Raw genomic sequence first — 19,492 nt, 5'->3', positions numbered from 1 at the left:
TTTGGGAGCACCTGCTGCTCTTACAGAGATTCTCAGTAGAATTGTCTGAGCCTGGTAATTTTTAGAAGGCTTGCATCAGTGGATTTACTTTCGTTAGAGGCTAAACAATAATTATTCAGTCTGTCTTTTTGAATAGTCTATGAATGCTTGAGAGAATGTAGATTCTGTTGCAGGTTGGGTGGAGTGTTTCACAAATTCAGTTATATGTATTGCTTAATGATGTTCAGTCTGATTTTTTTTTCTGGTGCTTGTTCCACTTACTGAGGACCACTGGCCCTCTACTATAGGTGTGGGTTTAGTTTTTTCTCACTTTAGTTCTGTCAGATTTGCTTTATTTGTTTTGAAATTGTAATGTTTGGTAATACACATTTAGGATTGCTCCATCTTCTTAGTGGATTGTCCTTTTATCATGATTAATGTCATTTTTGTCTCTAGGATACTTTATCTAAATAGTAACTGTACAATAATTGAATAACCTATTAAGTAGGTCTATGTAAATTTGAACATATAAACTATAAGTTTTTATTTTAGGATATAATTATATGTCTGTTTGTCTGCCCATCTACCAATAACACACACACATACACATACACACACACACACACACACACACACACACACACACACACATACACACTGACTTTTGTTAAAATACCACTTCAGGAACTGACAGAATCTGAACTAGTTTTGACAATCTAGAAATTAGTATTTTAATGTAAAAGATGAAATAGTTTCTATTTGAATATATTTTGCAATTTTTTTTTAATGTAACCTAGTAAGATGGCCATTTTTACTAAGTTAATCCTGCCAGTCCATGAGCATGGGAGATCTTTCCATTTTCTGAGATCTTCGATTTCTTTCTTCAGAGACTTGAAGTTCTTGTCATACAGATCTTTTACTTGCTTGGTTAGATTCACACCAAGGTATTTTATATTATTTGTGACTATTGTGAAGGGTGTCATTTCCCTAATTTTTTTCTCAGCCTATTTATCCTTTGAGTAGAGGAAGTTCTCTAGTGGAAGTTTTAGGGTCACTTAAGTATACTATCATATCATCTGCAAATAGTGAAATTTTGACTTCTTCCTTTTCTATTTGTCATTTTTGTCAAATCCTTTTGACTTCCTTTTGTTGTCTAATTGCTCTGGCTAGGACTTCCAGTTCTATATTGAATAGGTAAGGTGAGAGTGGACAGCCTTGTCTAGTCCCTGATCTTTGTGGGATTGCTTCAAGTTTCTCTCCATTTAGTTTGATGTTGGCTACTGGTTTGCTGTATATTGCTTTTACTATGTTTAGGTATGGACCTTCCTGATCTTTCCAAGACTTTTAACATGAAGGGATATTGAATTTTGTCAAATGCTTTCTCAGTATCTAGTGAGATGATCATGTGGTTTTTTTCTTTGAGTTTGTTTATATAGTGGATTACATTGATGGATTTCCGAATATTGAACCATCCCTGAATTCTGCAGTAAAACCATCTGGTCCTGGGCTTTTTTTGGTGGGGAGGCTTTTAATGACGGCTGCTATTTCTTTAAGGGTTATGGGACTGTTTAGATGGTTTATCTGCTCCTGATTTAACTTTGGTACCTGGTATCTGTCTCGAAAATTGTCCATTTCATCCAGATTTTCCAGTTTTGTTTAGTATAGGCCTTTGTAGTAGGATCTGATGATTTTTTTGAATTTTCTCAGTTTTTGTTATGTCTCCCTTTTCAGTTCTGATTTTATTAATGCAACCTAGTGCAGATATAAAAATCAATTGTATGGACTGAAGAGATGGCTCATTGGTTAAGAGCATTTGCTGATCTTGGAGAGGACTAGAGTTTGGTCCCTAGGACCCATGTCAGATGACTTGAAAGTGCCTGGAACTCCAGCTCCAGGGAATCCAACAATCTTTTTTGGCCTCCACAGGCACCTACACACACATACACACACACACACACACACACACACACACACACACATTTTTAAAAAAGAGTGACAGATTTACATATTCATTACTTAATTTTTGATAATTTTAATTTTTAGATGGAAAAAGTAAAATCTTCATTTTTGTTTTTTTAATTAAATCCCAAATTATTGCCCTTATTATCTCAAAGAAACTCTTTTGTTTATCATTTGCAATACACCATATGAATACCATATAAAGTTCTTCAACGATGTTGATAGCAGGAATCACATGCTTCTCTCTGGCTTTGCTTACTCAGGGAAGCAGCTCACTAGGAATCTACAGATTAAGCCATGGTACCTCAGTGAACACAGCACTATGTGGCTTAGATCCTACGGGATGGCTTTTTCCTGTTTGACCAGAGTAAACACTTACAGGTGAGTCTATTTCTTATTCTTGTAGAGATTAGCATAATTATGTGTAATGGCAGTTTAGTTTTGATTATGTTTAATAAATTTGGCCAGTATGTTAAAGCTCATATGGTCTAATTTGTCACTTTTACTTGTTTAAATATTCTTTAATAATTATTTTGTAATAATTTTTAGGTTTGGAAAACTTCAAGTTCACCTAAAAGTTAGAAGGAAAATATAGTACATAGCCATGAGTGCTGCTTATTTAAATTCAGAGACAATTTGTATTTCTAATGAAGATTAGACTCACTCTTTCAAGTTCACCAGCCCACTTCTCCTTGGAGAGTGCCTTTTTCCCTTAATAAGCCTGTCTTAGTTAGGGCTTCTACTGCTGTGAAAAGACACCATGACCATGGCAACTCTTACAAAGGCAAACATTAAGTTAGGGCTGGCTTACACTTTCAGAGGTTTAGTTCATTATCACCATGATGGAAAGCATGGCAGCATGCCGGCGGATATGGTACTGGAGGAGCTGAGAGTTCTACATCTGGATTGGCAGGCAGCAGGAAGTGAACTGTCTTGAGCTTCTCAAAGCCTACCCCCTGGTACACACTTCCCCCAACAAGGCTACACTGACCCCAGCAAGGCCAAACCTCCAAATAGCGCTGTCCTGTATGGATCAAGTATTCAAACACAAGAGTTTATGGGGCCATTCCTTTTCAAACTCCCACAACTCCCCACCCCTATTTCTATCACTAAAGAAAAGACGAAAGGCTGTATTAAAGACATGGGGATGGTTTTACTTCTTTGTCATTCCCTTGTGATAAAGCCAAACACAAACATGCTAAGACGGTTATGATGCTAAGTCTATAGAATGCTAGGTAGTAAGACTAAGTCAGAGAATTACATGCTTAGGCTTTACAAAGCAGTTTCTGATCTTAGGAAAAATACTTCCCAGTACTGGTTAAAACTGACTCTGCTTCCTCAGTGCACACCCGTATGGACCACCCTTGTGTCTTATAAATGAGCACCTTTGAGATTGGGTGTAGGTAAAACTATTCTTAGTCAAAAGAGCAACAACTCCTTACTGTTTGTTATCTTTTGTAAGTTAGTCCTGGTTACTAAAGTTTTGCCTTACTCATGACAAAGGATTCCTATTTAGAATTCCACTCATATTCCTAAAAGGAGTATTAGAGAACAGTGATACTTGAACTTAAATTTTTTAAAGTTACAGTTGTTTGCTTGTTTGTTTATTTAGTGTGTGTGTGTGTGTGTGTGTGTGTGTGTGTGTCGGGGGCAGAGGGAGAAGAGGTGAGTCATGAATACCATGACACCCTTGTGGAGGTCAGAGAACAACTTGCAGGCATCTGTTCTCTCCTTCAACCACATGGGTCCTAAGGATCAAAAGCAGGTTGTCAGGCTTGGTAGCAAGTGTCTACCCACTGAACCATCTCACCGGCATGTGGGACATGAATTTAAATTAAAAAAAGAATGATGACTACAGAATGTGCTCTCTAAGGTATCCAAGAGGAATAGCAATCATTTGAGTAGCATTACTGTTTGTGACTTCACAGTCTAATTATCTTTTGCCAAGCAGAACTTTGGGGTTTTTCTACACTGCACTGACATGTGCTTTAGCGTTATATCTAATTTTGTTTTGCTTCCCCTTCTCATGAGATTAAAAGACTGAAAACAAATTATATGTTTTTTCTCATCCTTTTTCTTCAAATTATCTATCTGACAATGATCTCCTGAGAAACAATATTCTAGGAACTGCACTAGTCCCTGGGAATAAAATGATATGCAAGACTACCTACCTCATGCCTTTCCTTCTTAATCGGTATTCTAGTGAGTAACAGACATGTCTGATGACTATACAACCCAGGAGTAAGTACAAAGTGATGTAGGAGTTAAAATAGGGGAATGCAACCCACATTTGAGCACCAAGGAAGATTTTTGTAGGTAACATTTTATTTAAAATAAGATTTGAGGGATGAGAGACTTAGGTGCTTAGTAGAGGAAAGAAAGGGATATAGGGAAAATGGTCCAGACAGAAGGAAGAATATACACAAGGTGTGTGAGGAAAGAGTAAGCTTGGCCAGTTCCAGGCAGTGTGGCTAATGGAGGAGGATCAGGAGGAAATGAGTTTGAGAAAGAAGTAGCTGGGGACTCCATAATTCCGAGCTTTCTGTCATGCCAAAGATCTTCGTCTTTTCTCTAATGACACTGGAATCCTTGAAAGCATTTTATGTGAGAAAAAATAACTAGATTTTTTTACTTCAGAATAATTATGGAAATCAGATTAGATGCTGGTGATGTATGGAGCCAGCAGACTCGTTAGAAGAGTGAGACCGCAGGCAGGGAGAAGATGGTGGAGCTTGATGAGAGCCGTGGAATTGTGAACATGTATGAGCATGTGGTTGTGATCTTACAGTATCACTATCTATGCTTTATATATTTAGAATCTAATAAATTAGAATCTTTCTATATAATATACTCTGGGAACACCTTGTTAGAACAATGACAATGCTTGGTTCTTTGTTTTCATCCCTTAGGTCCCCTTGGAAGCGATCATACAGTACTTTGCAAACAACAGTTGACAGCAAGGAGGTTAAAAACTTCCTGGCTCTGGCTCACAAGTGGTGGGATGAGTATGGAAAGTTTGCACCTCTTCATTCTATGAATGATCTACGAGTGCCATTCATTAGGTAACAGTCCAGAAACTCCCTTTAAGTCTTACCTTAAAAGTGCATCCTTCGCTAATTTGCATTCCCTTCTCTTTTGATTTACTTATAAATTCAAAAATTTTACACTTTAAGGTTGCTTTGGAAATTAGGGATATTTCTCATCATGATTTAAAAGTATTAGCTTTAGGGTGGAGAGATGGTTAAGTAGTTAATAACTCTTGCTGCTCACATAGGGTTTGGTTCCCATCACCCACATCAGGCAGCTTACAACCAGTCCAGCTCCAGGGTATCTGACATCCATGTTCACATATGCAGAAGCATAATTTAAAATTAAAAAACAATATATTTAAAGCCATTTACTTGTAGAAACAGTACTAAAATCTCAGGTTGCTTTTACAACTTAACTTGAAACATTTTTGGCCCTGTTAGGTCAGGTAGAATTCAGTCCCTATGAAATGGAACTCAAGTGCTGTGTCTTGAAGGTCCTTTATAGCTATGGCCTTGTGACCTTTAGGCAGTTCTAACAAAGGAAACTTTACAGAGACAGATTGGCTCACCAGACTTTTGAGAGCTGATGTTGATGGGGCTCTAGTACCAGCCTTTGAAACCTACTTGGATAAATGAAATGTGGACCACGTGTTTTAGTGGGAGGTAAAGAAAGACATGAGTTGAGAGGTCTTGCCAGTGATGCAGTCTGCATTTCAGTACATCTTCTGGGAGATTCTAGCATTACTAAGTTTGACAACTATAGTTAAGCAACTGTAGCATTTTTATTTATTTACTTACTTATTTAATTTTTATGTGCAATGGTATTTTTCTTGCATGTATGTTTGTGTGAGGGTATTGGAATCTGGAGTTACAGATAGTTGTATGCTGCTATGTGGGTGCTAAGAATTGAACCCAGATCCTCTGGCAGAGCAGTCAGTGTTCTTAACCACTAAGCCATCTCTCTAGCTCTCATCTATTTATATATCACATAAAACAGGTCATCTAGCATGATGCAAACCATGGGTACGTGCTTGGATTTTGTTTTCATCATAACTAGAAGCCATCAGAAGAAAATAATATGATTTGAAAATAATAGCAACATCGTTTTGTGACTGTTTGAAGAATGGATTGGACTTCATTTGAAACAGATCATTTCCTATAACACCCTGAAGCAATCAACTTAGCTAATGTCTGGATTATTTTAAGTCTAAGATGTTCATTATATGTTTATTTTAGTATATGTATAATTAAATTTATATATCCAATTTAAAGCCTAATTTGCAATTCTATACTATAAAGTATGTAACAGATTATGTAGGTGCATGTGCAAATACGTTTGTGTATGTGGTAAAGCATTACTATGATTATTGTAGAATAAGTTTACTTGATTTTGGTGTGAGTGTACATAGTCATACATGAGCAGGCCCCACTAATTTAGAAGATTACAGGAGACATAATAAAGAAGGGAATATAGACATCTTAAATAAATGTGGAACTCTTACCTGCTTTTTTATCTGTAAATAATACATGAAGTTATCCTAGAAACTTCTGAAAACATAGTCAACAGAGGCTTTAAATTTTCATTTCATACTGTTGAGACAGTTTGACTGACTGAAAATGTAGTTGAATAAAATTAGGTTCATTTGATTAGATTAGGTTGAAATTTTTCTTTAGATTATTACTAGAACAATGATAGATTAATGCCAAATTATCTCAGAACCTTGACTATCGAATGTACAAATTAAATACATCATTTCATTCTGAAAATAAGAGATACGTTTATAATGATTCATTTCTAATGAGGATTCTGGACTAGACCTGGTGGCAACTCTCCTGTGAACCCTGAACTCAGGTGTCTGAGGAAGGAAGATTGGGAGCTCAACGTTTGTCTAAGCCTTGTAAGGAGCTCCTGTCTCAAAGTAAGACAGTGAAATAAGCAAATTAAATTAGATGAAGGTGAATATTTCCTTAAAGACTATATTTTAAAACCTTTTGTTGATTAAAAGTAGTTGTCTGTTTTTATATATTTTGAATTTCTCTTTTAAAGAGACAATCTTTTGAAAAAAAGTGCTAATCACCATCCAGGAAAGCCTTTATCTGGGATGAAGATTCTTGACGTTGGCTGTGGTGGTGGGTTATTAACTGAAGTAAGTACCTTCCAGAGCCTTTTCCATTCCTCCCCGAACCCCGCACATGAGAATTTCTCAATGTGCCTAATAGTGCTAGTAAGATTAATAAATTCTTAAAATCATTCAAACAGTAATTAAGTAGATCGCATCAGGAGGTTTACAGAAACAATGCATTTCAAATAAATCTCAACTCATTCTTCAAGTGAGAATACGTGCATTATTAAGAATTTTATACATGCATTTAATGTGTTTTTATCAAAATTTTGTTATTTGGGATAAAAAAATTGAGAAGTGGGTTTCTGCTTCATTTATCCTTTCAGCAAATAACTTTTTTAGTGAGTAGTACTAATTTTAATATTATTGTAAAAGTTTTGTTTTCAAAGTTAAAAAAATTTATAAAACTCTACTGAAGATTTTAGGGTTTGTTTTTTAATAACAAATAGGAATATGACATTCAAATAGCTTTGTTTGATCTCTTTTATCCCAAGAAATTAGGCAGTTTCTATGAGATTAAATACAGGTTTAGTCTCTTCTTTTATACATCTCAAGGCCTACAAGAGTTGTGCTACTTGTGGAGATCAGTTCTTTTAGGTGGTCTGGAGTATTAGATGTGTGGTTATTGTCCCTGGGAGGGAGATGTATGCCTTACAGCTGTGTTTTCCAGTCCTCATTAGCACAGGACCTTTTGCATCATAATTTAATCTTTGATAGATATTTTCAGTTATAGTTTTAGTATTTTATATGCTGCCCTTTGAAACACAGAATAGCAGTTTTGACCTATGGAAAATTTTAATTAGATTAATTTTTAAAAATTTCATGATGTATGCTATATTGACATAATTTCTCTCCCCTCCTTCTCCTCCCTCCAACCCTCCCCATATCTCCTATATCAAATCTACAGCATCTTTTAAAACATTATTAGTGTTACACATATGTATAAGAATGAATATATGAATACAACCTGATGGTTTGTTGGTTCTGTTTAGTATTGCTTGAATGTATATATTTAGGGCCAACTACTTGGTATTGGATAACCAATTTGTATAAACTTTTTATTGTTAACAAGTGTTCTGTTTTCTTCTTAAGCATAACAGTTTTTATGCCATTAGCCTCTAGGGCGACTGGGAGCTTCAGTTGTTGGAATCGATCCGGTGGCTGAAAACATTAAGATAGCACAGCACCATAAATCATTTGATCCAGTGCTGGATAAGAGGATCCAGTACAAAGTGTGTTCCCTGGAGGAGATTGTGAATGAGAGTGCAGAGTTGTTTGATGCTGTTGTGGCTTCTGAAGTTGTAGAGCATGTGATCAACCTGGAAACATTCATACAGTGCTGCTATCAAGTATTGAAAGTAAGAGTTGGCTTCTTATTTACTCCTCAAAGTGTATATCCATCGCAATGCATTGTGCTGGGATACTTTAGCAGTTCAGTAAGTAAGACAGGAGAGAGAGACTGAGAAAGAAGGATTAGGGCCTGGTATCTCTGCCAGAGATGACTTCTGCTCCATGTTGCCTTCAATAGCAGGTCTTTCCAGTCTGCTGAGGCCTTAATGCTGCCCTACACTATGACCTATAAATATTTTTAAAGGTGGTAAAATTATAGGTATGTGCAAGTGAGCGCTGATCCCTGCAGAAGCTAGAGATATCAGACCCTCCTGGACCTGGAGTTACAGGAAGTTGTGGACTTCTCAGTATAGGCATTGGGAAGTGACCTTGGGTCCTGTGCAAGAGCAATATGCACACTTATCCATTGAGCTGCCTCTCCAGCCTCTGTCCATGCTTATTCCTTTAAAATTTGCCTTCCTTTATTAGACGTGTGTGAGTGTTTACCTTCATGTATGCCTGTTTACCATGTTTGCATTGTCCTCAGAGGCCAAAAGAGGGTGCCGATCCCTGGGATTGGAGTTAAATATGGTTGTGAGCCACTATGTGGGTGCTGGAAATCTACCTGGGGTCTCTGGAAGAGTAGCCAGTGCTCTTAATCAGAGTGGTCCCTCTAGCCCCTACTCATATATTTTAACAAAAGTTTTATTTCCATTTATTAAAAATACAATTTTTTCTCACATACACATTTTCTCACAATCTCCTGATTATGGTTTTCCTCCCTCTACTTCTCCCATTTCCTCCCCACCTCCCCTCACCTCTGGATCCACTCCCTTTCCATCTCTTACTGAAAACAAACAGGCTTCTAAGGAACAATTTTGATATGGTATGATATGGTATGATATGGTATGATATGATATGATATGATACAACAAAAAACTAACACATCAGACTTGGACCAAACAAACAAACAAAAGGAAAAATGCCCAAAAGAAGACACAAGAACCAGAAGCATACTTGTTTGCACATCCCATAAAAACACTAAGTGGAAGCCATAATATATATAAGAGGACCTGGTGCAGACCTGTGAGGCTCTGCTGTCTCCATTTGATTTTGATGTCCTCCATCCCCTCTGAATCTATAAGACTGCCTTCCCTTCCTCAGGCTTTCCTGAGGGAAAAGATTTGATAGAGACATCACATTTGGGGCTGAGTGTTCCATAGTTTCTCACTTTATACATAATGCCTTGCTGTGGTCTCTGTATTTGTTCCCATCTGCTACAGGAAGAAGCTCCTCTGATGATGGCTGAACAAGGCCCTGATCTATTAGTGTAGCAGAATGTCATTAGGAGTAATTTCATTGCTATGTTTGTTTGTTTTTCTTTGGTTTTGGTTTTACCCTAGGTCCCTGGGATATCTAGACTCAGGTTCTTGGTCACCCAAGTAGTGTTGTATATGGGTTCCTTCTTATGGAGAGGGCCTTAAGTCAAATCAGATATTGCTTGGATCCGCCTCCAAATGTTGTGCTATCATTTCCCTAGCATTTGTTGCATGCAGGACACTGTGTAGAGCAAAGCGTTTGTGGCTGCTTAGTTTGGTATCTGCATTTCTCTTTCGGTATCATGCAAAGTACCTTCCTGTATCAAAGACACTAGTTCATGGGGGGAAGGCTTTATATGGCACTAGCAGGACTTCTCCATCTTCAGTGAGCTGTGTGGGTGTTGCTTGCTGTCAGTTCATGAAGAACAACCTATAGTCTTGGCAACAGGCTAGGTTGTTTTGGGAGTCTATGGGACCTCTTTGGCCAACAAATCAACACAGATGTCTATTTGGGGCTCAGACTTCCCCTGTTATTTGGTGATTTTATTTAGATTGCTTTCATATATGTATATATTCTAGGAAGCTTCTATTTCATCCCCTCGGATTGCTCTTAATTTTAACTCTCTCCCTGTTTTTTTTCCCCCTTTGGCCTTCTCTCCCCACCACCTATCAGTTCTCCTATTCTAGACCCTCCTTCCATCCATATCTGTCTATTCTATTTCCCTTTCCTAGTGAGATCTATGTGTCCCCGCTAGTCCCTTATTGTATTCCTAACCTTTAAGGATTGTAGCTTGGTTATCACATACTTAATGATAACATAGAGCTAATATCTACACATAAGTGATTGCATACCATATTTGTCTTTCTGGGTCTGAGATAACCTCACTCAGGATAATCTTTCCATCCATTTTCCAGTTTACCTGAAGATTTTATGATCTCATTCTTCTTAACAGCTGAATAGTATTCTAGTGTGTAAATGTACCACATTTTCTTTATCAATTTTCCTGTTGCATAATACCTAGAAATTGTTTTCAATTTCTTCTTATTATCAATAGAAGAACAATGAACATGGTTAAGCAAGTGTCTCTGTGATAAGATGAAGCATCCTTTGAATACAGCTGGCTCTTGAGGTAGATAGAGTCCCATCTTTCTGGGGAACTGCCACACTGATTTTCATCGTGGCTATACATGTTTACACTCCTGTGGCAATGAACGTTCTCCCAGGTCTCCATGCTTACCATCATGAGCTATCAACGTAACTCTTACAAACTCAAGGAGACTGAGCAACCCACAACTGAACGAAAATATTTAGAGACAAATATTAAGAAAGAAATTAAAGGCTTTCTGGAATTGAATGAAAATGGATACAATTCCTTTTGGATATGATTTCTTTTTTTTTTTCCTTTTTTTTCAAGTATCAAAAGATTTTATTTTTATTTTTTCAAGTATCAAAATAGATTCTATTTTTATTTTTTACATATACTTTTTGGTTTGTTTTGGGGGGGATTGTTTTTATTGGATATTTTATTTATTTACAATACAGATGTCATCCCCTTTCCCCATTTCCCCTTCCTAGAACCCCCATCCCATCCCCCCTCCTCCTTTATGCGTTTATACCATTTTGATTTTGATGCATGTATTAAGGTCAGTTCTAGGTTGAGGGTCTAACAATATAATAGATACAAATAGTCAAGGAACAAGCAATACAATAAACACAAATAGTCAAAGAAAAAGCAAAGCATCAAACCCAATTACGTGAACACTCCCATCACTGTTTCTAAGGGCTTATCAGGATGACCAAAGTATCTGAGCCTAATTCCCTGTCCTAGCCCAAGGTCATTTTCTTGTCTGAAGCCTATTTCCTTGTTCTCGCTGGAAATTTAGATTCCTGTCTGAAATTACTTCTTTGTTCTATTCTAATATTTAGGTTCCTGCCTGAGATTACTTCTTTGTAGACTAAGATTTAGATTCCTACCTGAAATTACTTCTTTGTTCTAGCCTAATGTCAGATTCCTGCCTGAAGCCTGCTTTCTTGTCCTTGGCCAATGTCATATTCCTGCCAAGCAGCCCATTTCCTTGTCCTTGGCCCACGTCAGATTCTTGCCAAGCAGCCCCAAAGGCTCTCCCCCTCTCCCCCTTTTCTATTTAATTAACAAGACTGAGCCTGTCTTAGGTCATTCTGACAAGAATGCCTTCCTTACCTATTGTGGAATATGCATTATCAAAAGCAAAAACTTCTGTCTTAGATTGATAAGGCTCTGTGCAGAATCTTACCCATCCTTGGCTTGCCAGCCTGTTAAATAAGTTATGTACTTGGCTGCCAACATGTTGATGTTGTTGTAGAATAGCGTTAACACATTGGGCAGGAATAAAAGTATTCCCAGGACAAAAAGGGCTAGTATGATCAAGCTATATATGCCATTCTTGAAGCTTGACCAAAATAGAAATACTGACCTCAGGCCATGGGTAATTTTATCTGCAATATCTACCACATCAATGCTTAGCAGAGCAGCATTCTTAAAATTCATAAGCTCCCTATGTATCATTAAAACATCCCAAGAGGTGTTAGAATTATGCCAAATACACTGCAAGTGTCATTAAACTTCTTCCTAATTATAATGACTACCATTGTAAATTGTAGAACTAACATGAATCCAATGGTATTTGGCATGACCCTCAAGATGGCTCCTTACCCTTAAGTTTTGAACCTCCTTCCAGTAATTTGGATAGGATAAAGAGCATCAATCCATTCTTCCAGATGCCAAACAGCCGCAAAGGCTCTCCGCCTCTCCCCCTTTTTTATTTCATTAACAAGACTGAGCCTGTCTTAGGTCATTCTGACAAGAATGCCTTCCTTACCTATCGTGGAATATGCATTATCAAAAGCAATGCACTTCTGGTATATTCAACACATTAGTAACATTTTTTGCTAAATGATTAACAAAAGTAGCTATCTTAACTTCTTGAGTCACAGCAATTGCAGAAGCAGTGGTGCTAGTAATTAATGGAATTAAAGCTGTTATACCAGCAATAATCAAGCCCACTACCCTCTTGCTTCTGCTTAAAGCCTGACTCATTTCTTCCAGTACTTGCAAGCTATTTTTAGAATACCAAGGTACTATGGTATTCATGGCATTAAAACAAAAGCTGGTTGATAGACCTCCATAACTCTGTTCTAGAGCTTTCCAGGGATCTGAAGGTGTTAGTATATGATCTCTCCAATTTTTTAATGTAGGTACTTAGTGCTATGAACTTAGCTCTTAGAACTGCTTTTTATCATGTCCTCATTTTTAATCATTCTCTCTCTCTCTCTCTCTCTCTCTCTCTCTCTCTCTCTCTCTCTCTCTCTCTTGGTATTTCAAGAAAGGGTTTCCCTGTGTTGCCCTGGCTGTCCTAGAACTCTTTCTGGAGTGTAGGCTGGCCTCGAACACAGAGCTCTGCCTCCTGAGTGCTGGGATTAAGCACATACATCACCACCACCCCACTTAGTTTCTTCCTTGGTATCTGTCTTTACCCATTTTTCATTCGGTAGTAGGTTGTTCAGCTCCCATGAGATTGTCAATTTTCTGTTGTTTCAGTTGTTGTTTATAGCCAGATTTAATCCATGGTGATCAGATAGGATGCCGAGTGTTATTTCAGTTTTCTTGTATCTATTGAGACTTGATTTGTGTCTGAGTATGTGGTCAGTTTTGGAGAAAGTTTTATGAAGTGTGGAGAAGAAGGTTTATTATTTCGTGTTTGGATGAAATGTTCTGTAAATATCTGTTAGGTTCATTTAGTTTATAATGCCAGGTAACTTCACATTTCTCTATTTAGTTTCTGTCTGGATAATCTGCCTATTGGTGAGAGTGGAGTATTGAAGTCTTCCAATATTAGTGTGTGAGGGACAATATGTGATTTTAGCTGTAGTAGTATTTCCTTAACAGACTTGGGAGCCTTTGTGTTTGATGCATAGATGTTAAGAGTTGCTAAGACCTCTTGGTAGGTTTTTCCTTTGATTAATATGTAGTATCATTCCCTATCTCTTCTGGTTAGTTTGGGTTCAAAGTCCATATTATTAAATATTAACAATTAATGTTTATATTTACATGTAAATATATTATATATGTTTATATATTATAATTTTTATATTAAATGTTGATAATAGCTTACTTTTAGGACCATTTGCTTAAAATGTTTAACGTTGATGTCAAGGTGTGTTTCTTAGATGCTGCCAAAGGCTGGATCCTGTTTTCACCTCCATTCTGTTAGTCTGTCTTATTGGAGCATTGAGACCATTGATACTGAGAGATATCAATGAGCAGTGCTTTATTGATTCCTGTTATTATGTGGTGGTGGCGATCTGTGTGTGTGTGTGTGTTTCCCTTCTTTTGATTTGCTAGCCTGGGATTATTTACACCTTGTGTTTTCTTAGGTGTGGCTAACCCCTTTAAGTTGGTGTTTTCCTTCTAGCACCATCTGTAGAACTGGTTTTGTAGATAGACATTTCTTCTATTGTGTCTTCAATGCATGAGATTCTCACTTCCATCTCTTGTATTGTGTTGGTGAGGCTTGCCTCTGTGGTTCCTGTTTGACTTCCTAAATTTGTCATTTCCAGTCTCCCTCCATTTTTTTTTCTCTAATTCTAATTTCAGGTTTTGAATTGTTCTATTCACTTCCTCCCACTGTTTGTGTCTTCACAGATTGTGCTAAGGGGTGTATTTATTTTCTCTTTATGGTCCTCTGTTATATCCATCTAGGCTAGTCTAAGGTCTTTTCTTGTGCTTCAGTTATAATACTTATTGCCTTCTTAATTAGAGTTGCTGGGTTCTAATAGAGACATATTGTCCTGGATATTATTGGTTGTGTTTCTACACTATCATCTAAATATGTGGAGTTGGAAGGTTGTAATTATAGGTGGTGATATCTGTTCTCATCTTTGTTGGGTGGGTGTTTTGTTCCTTGGTTTGTTTCCTCTATGGTTCTTAGGCAAGTGTGGTGGCTGTGTGTTGCCTGGTAGGAAGTTCTTCTGGGATCCTGATAGGTGTGGTCACTGGGGTCCAGGTAAAATGTGTTCCTAAGTACTAGAAGCTGACACATAGACATGGGAATGAGCTAGGAGTGTGTATGGTAGAGTCTGGGGTCCACAGGACAGAGAAAAACAGGATGATCCCACAGGATCTGCTTAGTCCTCTGAGACTGAGGTAGAGAGTGAGCTGAGACCACAGCAGACATGCTACAAAGCTAGAGAATGAGACTGGGGGATGGATTTGGAGGAACGGATATACAAAAAGTCTCAACAAAAGAAAAAAGAATATAAATGTAGACATGTATCAACTCAGATAAAGTAAAGTAATACTACTTTGTAATACATACAAAAGAATATATATACATAAATAAATATGTATACATACATACATAACAAGAGAATTTTGAGTTGAAAGCTATGCTTGATGTATAGATTTAGTGACTGTGTCTGTATTAGATTGTCTGTAATAACAGATTTTTTCCCAAAAGAGAAAAATGCTATTTGGTATTTATGTTTTATAGCTACTTATGTGTCTTTAACTGTACTTACTTCATTCAGAAAGCAGAGTGTGGAAGCAAGCTTTTACCTCACAGTTGCTTCTAACTTTTGTTCTTCACGTCCACTGTTTTACTTGTGTATACATTTCTTCCCTTTAGCCTGGTGGCTCTTTATTCGTTACTACAATAAACAAAACCCAGCTGTCCTATGCTTTGGGAATTGTTTTCTCAGAGCAAATTGCAGGCATTGTTCCAAAAGGCACTCACACATGGGAGAAGTTTGTTTCACCTGAAAAGCTAGAGAGCATATTGGAACCAAGTAAGTATTAAAATTGTTTTCCAGTTGTCAAGGTCTATCTGAACCTGTCATGCCTGTATAATTATTAATTGCATAATCTAGGATTTATGTAAGCAGATTGCTATGTTTTCAAATGTTAGTTTTCTTTCTTTTTTCTACGATGTATTTATTGTATGTGTATAAGTACACTGTATGTCTTCAGACACACCAGAAGAGGACATCTGATTCAATTATAGATGGTTGTGAGCCACCATGTGGTTGCTGGGAATTGAACTCAGGACCTCTGGAAGAGCAGCCAGTGCTCTTAACCACTGAGCCATCTCTCCAGCCCTAGTTTCCTTTCTTTAACTATGTCTTAAACTCTTTGAAAGTATAGTAATGAAGTAGATACCACTGACTTGCACTTAGCCTTGAGTGGTGAACACTAAACCCTTTCCTGGATTATTTAGTCTTCATTGTTTAAGGATGGGTGTCAGGGTGTATTCCACTTTCTCAGTTTCTCCTGATGAGCCCTGCTTATCTTAATGTATCTTATGATATTTTTTCCCTGACTCTTCTACACTCAGATGTATTTTAACTTCCATATCATTTCTTATATATTTCTGATACCTACACGAGCGCCCTAGAGTCACCACAGCAGATGTCAGAGTTGGTATTTGAACCCAGTTGGTATTTGGAGTATGTGTTCACACCTGCCATCAAGTATGATCTAAGCATGAATGCGTGTAATTTTCTCATTTCTTCACTCTTCTCTGGCCCATAAGCTCATTTTTATCCTCTACACAGTGTCTCACCATGCTTTGACACGGTAAATGATTTGTTTATTGGAATCTGTTAAGGGATGTTTCTTAGTTCACCCATTTGGCATTTTGGAGGTCTTGTTGAGTACTTAGACACCATTTCCCATGCTTTTGTTGACCACAGTGCATCAGCAAAATATTTTCTTTAAAATACTGTCAGTTCAGAGCAGTGTGGTGGCTTTTGCAGATAGAGAAAGGACATTTGTAAGAATCCTTTTGGAGCTCAGCATAGTGATGCAGACTTGTAATCCCAAAACGAAAAGGCTGTGCCGGAAGGACGGGGTATTTAAGGCTAGCCTTGGCTATGCAGAAAACCTGTATTAAATAAAGCCAATTTTTGATGTCCAAGGGTGGGGTGGTACCCAAGGGGGGTAATGGGGGAGGCATTTGTGAGGGTGGGGTTTGGAGGAGAGCAAGGAGGAGGGCTGTTACCCAATGTAAAGTGAATAAGTAAATAAATTAATAAAAAGTAAAATAAAAAAGCCAGTCTTAAACAAGGGTGAGGCCCTGTCTCAACAAATAAAGGAGAATACAACCCCCAAACAGTACCTTATGGAGACAGTTTCTTGTTGACAGAGATTCTCAAGTGACAGCTACCATTTGTTGAGAACGTAAGAGTATTCTAAGCACTTAGCTAATCTAGACAAATCTCTAATTCCAGTGCTTGAGAACACACGTTCTCTATGTGGCATTCAGAAAGGGACCGCATACAATAGTCTCGACTGGGGTAACCTAGTCCTCTGCTTTGGAGTGTGCAAATTAAGTATGTAATTAAGAATGATCAAGCATGACTGCAAAGCATTTTTGTTCATTAAGTTGGTAACTTTATGTTAATATGAAGAGTGACTGTGTGTTCTTGTGGTTTGAATGGTAAACGTTTATTGAGTCCAAGTTTTTATATTTCTTTCTTTCTTTCTTTTTTTTTTTTTTTCAGATGGTCTGTCAGTTGAAACTGTGGCAGGAATGATCTATAATCCTTTCTCAGGTTACTGGCATTGGAGTGAAAATACCAGCCTTAACTATGCAGCCCATGCTGTGAGGTCCAGGGCTCCGGAGCACCCGGAGTCTGCTGAGTCTGCTTTAAAGAGGGAAACAGAAGCACTCCATGCCAGTGCCTCTGGTGGCCCAAGTGTCCGTGAGGAGCAGAAAAAATGAGACACCTCTGAGGACAGCAGTGAATATGCTGGGAACTGTTGTTTACAAATTCAAAACTCTTACTCCTTTTTGAGAGATTCTGAAGAACAAAGGGTCAATAAAAATATCTAAATCAGTGGAGAAAACTTTCTGTATCACTTAAGAGACACTCTGAGGAATTTTCTGATGAGGGTTTGTGAAGATTTAGGGAGTTTTAAGACTCTTGGCTTTCATTGTAGAAACACGTGTGCTTATTTCATTTTACATATTAGGCATTTCTCACACGTGTAAACAGAAGCATATGCTGCTATTTATTTATTTTAACTGGAATCTCTGTTGTCTATGGTATTCCTTTATTTTAGTTAAAGATACAATGCCCTTGACTGATTAAAAAGCACTGTAGTTTTTTTCACTGATACTTGAGAGTACAAAATATACATTAAACCTAAGGTAGTGGGGCCATGTCTCCCTCCCTCCCTCCTTCCCTCCCTCCCTCAAGTTCAGTTTGTGTTGACCAACTTCTCTTGAGTATAGGGTCTACCCTGGAGTGTGGCTGATACACCAGAGGTCACAGCATTAAAGGAAATTGCCTCTTTTACCAGCAGCTATCAAATGCCAATAGTACCTCAGAGGTGAGCTACTTTCTTCTCTATGTAAGTAAAATACACTTTATCCCATAAAAAATGGGATTCTGGACATCACTGGGTTATTAAATATATGGTGTATTTGAATTCAAACATTAAAAGAAGTTTAGCTAATGTTTTATGTATAGGACTTAGTTCCGTATGTGGTTCTTTGAAAATTTTATGGTCCAGGGACAGGAGAGATAGCTCAGCAGTTAAGATCACTGGTTGCTCCAGCAAAGGCCCTGGGTTTCATTCCCAGTACCCCCATGATGGGCCACAGCTATCTGTAACTTCAGTTGTAGGGGACCTGACCCCATCTTCAGGCTTCGGCAGACATTCACGTGATATACAGACATACATGCCCTGCGAAATAACCATACATATAAATTAATAAAAACAACTGGTGGTAGTTTGAATGAGAATGGTCCCCATAGGCTTATATGTTTGAATACTTGGTCTTCAGTTGCTGAAATTGTTTAGGAACAATTGGGAGGTATGGTCTTGTTGGTGGGTGTCTGTCGCTGCTGGTGGGCTTTGAGGTTTTAAAAGACTTATGTCTTGGCAAGAATGATCTCTGTTTCCTGCTTGTGGATTTGTGTGGGCGCTCAGCAGCTGCTCCTGTGCCATGCCTGCCAGCCTGTTGTCACGCTCCCTGCCATGACGGTGATGGACTCCCATACCTCTGGAACTGTAAGCCTCAAATAAACCCTTCCTTCTATACTTTTTCTTGGCCGTGGTGCTTTATCATAGCAACAAAAAAGTAATTAGTATAGTAACTTTTAAGTTTTATTGAATTTTGTACTTTAAAAATTTAGTTTTGAGATTTTTTTTCTATTATTTATATAATTAAAAGAGCTAATGTGATTTTATTTCCCCTCTTGAACTATGTGAAGCTGACTTTTCCTCAAAGACCAGATGCTATGCAAGGACATGCACAAAGGGTGTCTGCTGAGTGACATAGGTGGAAAGTGTGTGGTTCACGTTGCAGCTTGTGTCTAAGGTAGAGCCCTTTTCACTTTCAGGCTCATATGCTTACTGTAGACAAATAATAACAGTTTGGACAAACATTTCATCTGTTCATAATGTCATTTACAAGGACAAAACTGAAATTTAGATAACCAGAAGAGAGCCAAGTATGTCACATGCCTGTTATCCCAGGATAAGTCACATGCCTGTTATCCCAGGATTTAGGAAGCGCAGGGCCAGAATGAGCTCCAGGAAGCTCCAGCCAGAGATGCACAGTGAGACCTATGTTTTAAAAATGATTTATTTATTTATTTTGCTTTGGTAGTTTTCCATCTGTGTGAGGATGATGGATCCCCTGGACCTAGAGTTATAGACAGTTGTGAGCTACCATGTGGGTGCTGGGATAGCTGGGTCCTCTGGAAGAG

The 19,492-nt window shown here is 37.8% G+C and overlaps 1 protein-coding gene across 2 annotated transcripts in view; it reads left to right on the top strand.

The window, feature by feature from the left end:
* Coq3 (coenzyme Q3, methyltransferase) overlaps positions 1 to 18,821 on the top strand; it is a 35,521-nt gene extending 16,700 nt beyond the window's left edge. For both annotated transcript variants that reach the window (XM_076924077.1, XM_076924078.1), the window contains exons 2-7: positions 2,202 to 2,319; positions 4,848 to 5,000; positions 7,015 to 7,114; positions 8,206 to 8,448; positions 15,403 to 15,562; positions 17,276 to 18,821. In XM_076924077.1, the coding sequence (XP_076780192.1) occupies positions 2,202 to 2,319; positions 4,848 to 5,000; positions 7,015 to 7,114; positions 8,206 to 8,448; positions 15,403 to 15,562; positions 17,276 to 17,496 (995 nt within the window). In that variant the 3' untranslated portion in view covers positions 17,497 to 18,821. The remainder of the gene's footprint in view (positions 1 to 2,201; positions 2,320 to 4,847; positions 5,001 to 7,014; positions 7,115 to 8,205; positions 8,449 to 15,402; positions 15,563 to 17,275) is intronic.
* Positions 18,822 to 19,492: the final 671 nt, after the last annotated feature.

Source organism: Arvicanthis niloticus, chromosome 25, assembly GCF_011762505.2.
Source record: "Arvicanthis niloticus isolate mArvNil1 chromosome 25, mArvNil1.pat.X, whole genome shotgun sequence".
Taxonomy (NCBI): domain Eukaryota; kingdom Metazoa; phylum Chordata; class Mammalia; order Rodentia; family Muridae; genus Arvicanthis; species Arvicanthis niloticus.
The sequence above is the reverse complement of the archived record's forward strand: the minus strand, read 5'-3'. Positions and strand labels throughout refer to the sequence as shown.